Raw genomic sequence first — 7,542 nt, 5'->3', positions numbered from 1 at the left:
CAAAGAGTGGGACAAAGTAGATTCTGTACCCAAGAAGATATGGTTAGAAGAGGCAGAGTTAATGTAAAACACTTCTATTAGGGAGGAAGAGGGAGGGGGGAGGGAAGGGAAGTGAGTGTAAGTCCATGGGTAGTTGACGTTTGATGTAGACCCTTGTGTTTATCCGACGGTTAAAATATTCTGCGCCTTCACAATCACCAGCACTTGTGCTTTCGCTTCCCCCGTCACCTCAATCTCTTTTGTCTCTTTCAGCTCTGTATGTGTTGCTCCATTTCTTCCATCACACTGTCCTGTCATGCGTCCGATTTGTAAAAACCACGTGTCACCTCTCGGTCAATACCCCATATGTGGCACTGGTGGGGTTGAATGCCTGAGTAACCACGAAGGCGAAAGGCAACACATGCAATGCAGCAAAATGGCGACACGTCGTTTTGGTTGACTATCGAAGGAGAGAATACATGACTGGGGACATCCTTAGCATATTGACTGTCCATTGAGAGTGTTCGCTGGCGGCTCTCACAAGCGCAGAACGAGGGCTTTGCCTTCTACTTCAGCTGATGCTGCTTTCATTTTGCCGCTGCGCTTGACACATCTGCAGATGTGACTTGCGAGTCTGGCGACACGGGAGAAGAGTCATCTCCATCTGACGTGACACTTTATAAAAGGGGATAGCGAAAGACGTCATAGAAGGGCAAGGGGAGAATTGGATTTGGGTTTGGAGAAGGTGGAGTTGACCGAGACGTAATGGAGGCAGAGGGCCGAGGTATTCTGGTGTCACTAAATCGCGAGAAACAGATTAAAGCAAACGAGAAAAAGTGCGTAAAATGCAATATAGGAGCAGGAATGGGGCAAGCATGGTAGGGCATAATACGAGTCGGCTCTTGAGAGCATTAATAGTAGTAGGAAGAGAAGGAGACACTCACTGAATAGACATTGAATTGAGGCATGCTCCATGGTTTCCATGACGTCAACAGATCTCTTTGCCATATATGCACATCGCTCCTTAAAATCTACGAGAGACACGAAAAAGGCCTCAGTGTACGTGGCCTGAGGTTCTATCGAGTCGATGTGGTATGATAAATGAGGCAGTAGTCGGATCGCCCTGAATGGTCGAGCAAGGTGGCAGCTATGACGTATGCATGATAGAGCAGATAATATTGCAACAAAGTCATCAGGACTATTTTTACACTTCCTCGACACATCACAAGAGGATGGTTTGGTAAAAAGTTGCAGCACCTGTAAAATTCTTTTGCTACATAACTGACTTTACATAAAAGTAGTTTCCCACGTTAGGGAAATTTAGCGAGAACCTCCTTGAAACAATTAGCTGCCTCTTAACTGGGACCAAGTTTCTTCCAGACAAATGACAGAGATTACCAAAAAACTCCAGACAAAGCATTAGGTGTCTAAATACACTTATCTGCAGGAAATAATTTTCAGACATCAATATTTTGAAAAATTTCTGAAAAACATGGCAAACAGATACGATACGGACTTAACTCTCCATACCTTAGCAAATAATGACTTTTAGCTAAACTATAGCAATTAAAGTATACCACGGTTGGGTTTAACATATTAGTCGTAGGTGCTTAAGCAAACAACAAATAAAAAATAAATTTAGAAGTTGAAAGATGCCATATATGATACAAAGGAATGCGCATTCGTAAAGGATATAAAAATTCCTCGAATAAGGCAGCAGCACGAAAAGGGGACAGGGTTACCTTTGCGGCTGCCGAATTGCTTGCAGTCGAGAGGCCAACTAATCGTGCATTTCACAGACTGCAAGAGGCAAAGTCAGCTCCATTAGGCACTGAGGAGGTCAAGCAGTAACTAATAGATTTGCCCACAATGAGAGAAAAAGCGTGAAGTGAGGCACAATTCGTAGGCCTTGTACTCTACCGAGCAAGTAAAGGAGTACACAAATAATTACTTATATTTAGGAAGGAACAGAAGCGAAGCATCCACAGAAAGACTGATAAGTTTGTGCAACGAGAAAAACTATGCGAGCTGCCTCATAACAGCGCCGGAACAAAAGCTCTAATGACTAATGATTCCTGCACCAAAGGAATGAAAAATAGAGCGCCACACTTCCTTGGTTAAACGTCCCGCTCAACATTTGACATCAACTTTCAACTCTATACTGTTTACTGCCTTATGATACACTGCCCCAAGGGAGCACTGCGGAATGATGGTCTCTTCCCAGGCACACTTATATGTACGTAGATGGATGGATAGATACCCACTGAAATTTGGGCGACCAGGTCTACTGATAGTGAATGCTCCTGCAAACGTGCAGACACAAGCAAACACTTCCTATTCATTCGATTGCAGGGGTCGACATTGGACGCTTTCGGGGTTGGATGTCCTTGATCGGTGGGAGGTGAGCAGATTGCAGTGAGACGGGCACACGCCAGTGTCTAGAATGTGTGCAAGATTCCACGTCCAGCCAAACGCACCACAACGCCGAACCAGCGTAGTAAAGACTAGTACCATGAAACTGTATCCCATCTTTATGTACACACACGCATGCATATGTGTACGAAGTCTACGAGCCAATCAGTGTCACGAATCGGACCGGTGAGGCGCAGCCCTCTGTGCCTATCACCTTGCCAGGGCCAAAAAAAGCTACCAAAGTCACCAAAATCCGCGATGATCTAGCAGTTGCCAAATTACTGCGACTGACACACGGGCAATGATCACGGTTTACCTCTGTTCATAGCGCCGTGACGCCAGGGCAGGGCAAAGAGTCACCGAAACCCACAATTATGTAGTAGCTGCCGAGCCACCGCGAATATAATAGATGCACAAATTATTCCATGGCAATGAATGTGCCTCCAAGGCACACTCGACAATCAAATATCAGGTTCTCGGTAAAAAATATCCCACAGATTTAGCTCTAACGGCAAATATTTCCAAAGAGAGAGTGAAAAACTAGAATTCCACATGCCTGCTAGTAAAGGTGGGACACAAGCCTCCGTCCATGCCTCATTTGTCCCATTTCAGCTTTTACCGCATTAATGTTAGAGAGAGCTGCCTTACACACGTACTGAGGAAAACCAGCACGATTTCTAGTATTTCTCAATTCCGGCACCAAAGGAATAGAAAATAAACACTAAGCTTCCCTAGTTCTACCTCCTTCTCAGCATTTGACGTTAAGTGTCAACTCTACACCGCCTACTGCTTTACAAATGAAGCACTACCCTAAAGAAGCAATGTGGAGTGATGCTGCCTATCTGGATACATTGATAGGTGCGTTGATGGATGGATGAATACACATAGACAGGACGCGTGGACAAGTAACCTTGCTAAAGCACGGTGCAATTAAGGCCATCCAGCCTCATATCAAGGAGTGATTTTTTTACCAAGGCAAAAAAAATTAACAGCACAGATTGTGAGTAATTTTACGATGAGTATTCATTGCTTCCTCAATTCTCATGCATGGAAGGTCTGGAGGGGATCCCAATCTGCTTGAAGAGAGCTCTTTAACTGGTCCGTGACCAGATTCTATAAATCAAGATTCAATGAATGACATCTCCCATTCAACCAAAAATGTTCGCATCGCCATGAAGGCAGAACGCGTCTGAACACACGAGGATAATGATGCGCTTTTCCAAAAAAACATGGCGGTACAAGAGCCTATTTAGTTCCTCGTAACATGAGTAAACACACCTTTCCAACATACTACGTAAAGCGATGCAACAGAGAAGAGAGATTGCTTAATTCTCGCACAAAAAGAAGCCAAATTTATGACCTGAGAGTCCACACACCGTAAATCTGACAAGCTTTAATTTATTTAAGATAAAGTAAACACATTCTTGCACCGGGGAAACATTCAATGCATGTAAAATTAGTAGGTTTCAATGAAAGACTCAAAACTTGAGTTAAGATAAAATGAATAAACGCACCTGCTGGACATTGGCGACCCGCCTTCCAGGGTGTGTTCGACTTCTTAAGAAAGTAGTCTCACAAGTGCTGCATGGCGCAGTCGAGACTGACGAAACGCTCCACCCTCAGACCGCCAATATCCGCGAATACGCGACCTCAGGCACGGTAAACCCAGAGCCAGCTCAGCACCTTGCTGGAGTTGGAGTCCTAAAATATTACGACTTTGGGAGTGATTGTTACGATTGAGGAGCTGTCGTTAGATAATCGCGCCTACTTATGTTTGGTACAATGTTGGATACATTAATTAGCCGAATGCACAAATACTGCAAATCTAAGCAACACAGTTATCGCCGACTTTCAGGAAGGGGAAGTAAGGAAGGGAGGGAGTGAAGGGATACTGACTTGCAGCAAGAGTTGGGGCAGAGTACTAGGTTAACCAAACCAAGGACGGTGGAGAGCGCATGACTGAGGATCGCGAATGACGGTGGCGCGGTCCTCGACGCCCAAGGCGGGACCCACCATGGCACTGCCCTTCACGCACATCTTCTGCAATACATCTCTACCGCCTTCCACCGCCGTCTCCACCTCACCTCACCTCTCCGCCTCCGACTACTGACTACATTTGTTGAGCTGCCAAAAAGAAGCAAGTAAGTGAATTGGTAGTGACAACACCAGAGTGTGGATATGCGCCCTTTAAAGTTAGATAATGAACCTCACTGCCGGATCAAAAATCAGGGGGGGGGCAATAAATTAGAAACAAAATCATGAAGGACCTAGTTTGACCAAATGATGAATTCCACCCATGCCTGCAACAAAAGGATAATAGGGAAAATTAATATTCATCCTGACGACTATCACTTCTCAATGTTGCAAGTATAATGAAAAAGAACGAAGCATACGGGAACCGAAAAACACTCACATATAGGGGCCTAAAAAGCAAAGAATTGAACAGAAAAACCGTTATTTCAAAGCCACTACGAACAAGTTAAAATGCCTATGAAATCTTGTCTGAGGGTAGAAAAGGAACGCAGACAACGCCAAAAACGGAAAAGGTTACTCACAGAAGTCGACGCTGATTCAGTAGAGTTTCTTCCGGTGACCAACGCAGCCTAGGTGACTAACAGCAGAATGCTCCTGGTAGAGGCGGCTTTGGCTAGAGATCCTATGAGAATCAGGTTGCAGGTTACCAAAAGCATTCCACAGCTTCTTGCACACCTCGCCAATTAGCTTTTCGACTTTACAGGCAACAGGACTGTCACCGACAAGCCCTGGGTTTTACCCGTTAGGACAACGGGTCAAGCAATGTTCCATTAAGCGTTCGCAGTTGATTTCCTGAACGCACCAATAAAGAGGTCGATTACGCACTTTCGGTCACATAAAAATCCTATCTACCGATAAACAATAGTTAACACAGCATTAAAGCAATTACCCGTTATAAGCAGGCATTCCAGATTCTCGTAGTTCCGAAAGTTCTCTGAAAGCCAAGCATTTCCGTTCCCCAACATGTCTAGGTAATGAAGACTGCAAGTTGATGACAGAAACCACTTCTGACGAATGCGAGTCAAGTGCGAATGCAGTAGAGTCATGTCAACTGGTCACACCCAGTTATTACCCGAGCTCAACATAGACATATTTGTCAAGTGCAGAACACGATTTTCAAATCTTGGAGGCGCAATATGCAGACTCCCAAGGTTAGGCAGAAGTATTGAAAAACAGGCTTGATTCGTCTTAATCGCTCGCCTCCTTCAAACAACGTTTTTGATAAAAAAAATGCTTTGATGAGCACGCCAAGTTCAAAACACAATTACCGAAACACAACTTCGTCCAATGCGCGGCATTGAGAAATTTTGGTCCATCAATGTAGTCAAACGCAATTTTTTATATTTAGGTTTTTAAAAAGCATTGAACACAAAAAAAGGCAGTTGATGAGGCACCAGCAATGCACTTAATTAGATGAAATATAGCAGGAAGGTGATGTGTTTTATAGCCAATTGTTTATATTTTTTATCACTTGCAATAAGGTTTCCAGTCTTGTAATATATTGAAAATTGTTTTCAAAGCACATTTGTCATAAACAAGCCATTAATTAAAGTCTTTTAGAGGCTCAGTGACATCGTCACTACAGGCAATGACCAAATTTTTTAATCATGGAAACAAAATGACAATTAGTAACTTAGTGCTTATTTCTTAATATATTCTTAGTAAGCACAGAGCCGGCAGCTCGTAGTGCGTTTTTTATTTTGATTTTAAGTGTGTACAATTCTAAACAAGAAACCGCGTACCTTATTGCTCATCGTGGTTCTAGGAAGAAGAAGATATAACATAACTAACGCTCGAACAGAATATATACACTTGATACATAAAAGGCATTTAGGCTACTAGCAAAGTCTGAAGGCCAGCCTACCCGACTTGGCATTATAGCCGAATCAAAAGTGCCTCTTCACCAAAACCGGGAGCTAAACAACTAACATATTGCATCACAAGTAATATGTGGCTTAAGTTGCATTATTTGGGTTCTTTCGTTATCTTTGTTGGTGAAATTTTCATGCATATGAAAGACCTCGTACTTCGATTTGTTATTAAATTTCACGCCACATTAAAAGTTCAGTGGTTTGTGTTGTTTTTGAACTTCACTTAGTGTCACGTAAAATAGTCAGTCTCCCACTATTCTTGATTGAGGTTGCATTGGAGGTATTCAGTTTAAAGCGGACAACAATCGATTGGCTACTATTTGTAGCAGTACCTCATCTTTTTTGCAATTGGTATAATTCACCTAGTAGAGAGTTAAAAGCTCTACTGCACTAATTGCATAGGTGGCTTTTCCTAAGAGACATTTTCCATGACCTCTACATAAATGTGCGCCCCGGTAAATATGATAACTTGATGCCAAGTAGTGCCAAATTCGTAGGAGTAGCTGAATATACTTAATGACTCCACGCCTAGCTTGCTTCTCTGCATTTTAGTATCTTCAGTTTATTCGACATACATATTTGAGAGACTCGAAGTGGGTTTTAATGCCACTGCAGTACACCTAGGCCTATTTCGGCAAATCGCACTACTTTATTCTTTTCTAGCAGAAAAGTAGCGAATTCCAACGACGCTAAAACTAGCCATTAATTGGTTGTTCACGGCCTGTCACTTCAAGCAAGTAAGAAAAGTATCCTGTAGCTCTTTGGTGGATCTGGTTAAATTACAAACACAAGGATAGACCAAACCATGTGCAAAGCCTTCGTCGATTTCTCTACTGCAGCAGCGCTCCAAATGGCAATCGCCGCAGCTCCTCCCCGCCTCAATGGTGTGAGCCTCCGTGTATCACTGCCTGGTGATTATGAATGGAGGTGCGTAATTATTTGGTGTTTTGCTTTTACCTTCCAAATGATCTGCTGTTTGCAGTGAGATAATGCTGTTTGATTTTGTTCAAGGGCATTTCACCTGAAAATTAGGTGTAAAGCCTGGTGTCCGAGTAATATTTTTTGGTAAAGTTGAACCCTTACTTGTGCCACGAGACTGGAATAAACTTAATCAGGTAGTTGATGTACGAAGGCCTTGTTTCTTTTAGGCTTACGTGTTTGTGTGACCCAGATGTTTTGACATCTCCTGCTCCCACATATTTGAGTAGTTGTTTGGTCTTTTAGAAGACGAATAGCTAATATTTCA

General features: G+C 43.1%; 1 protein-coding gene across 1 annotated transcript; it reads right to left on the bottom strand. All coding sequences in view use genetic code 11, as the record gives it.

Annotated features, from left to right (window-relative positions):
- Nucleotides 1–516: 516 nt before the first annotated feature.
- Nucleotides 517–5,390, bottom strand: EGR_11102 (hypothetical protein; the record flags this gene model as incomplete). Its single annotated transcript, XM_024500351.1, has 3 exons — nucleotides 517–613; nucleotides 3,968–4,040; nucleotides 5,315–5,390. 3 exons carry the CDS (start codon nucleotides 5,388–5,390, stop codon nucleotides 517–519), a joined length of 246 nt encoding a protein of 81 aa, XP_024345235.1.
- Between the last annotated feature and the right edge of the window lie 2,152 nt (nucleotides 5,391–7,542).

This window comes from Echinococcus granulosus, assembly GCF_000524195.1.
Source record: "Echinococcus granulosus chromosome Unknown EG_S00382, whole genome shotgun sequence".
Classification (NCBI taxonomy): domain Eukaryota; kingdom Metazoa; phylum Platyhelminthes; class Cestoda; order Cyclophyllidea; family Taeniidae; genus Echinococcus; species Echinococcus granulosus.
The sequence above is the reverse complement of the archived record's forward strand: the minus strand, read 5'-3'. Positions and strand labels throughout refer to the sequence as shown.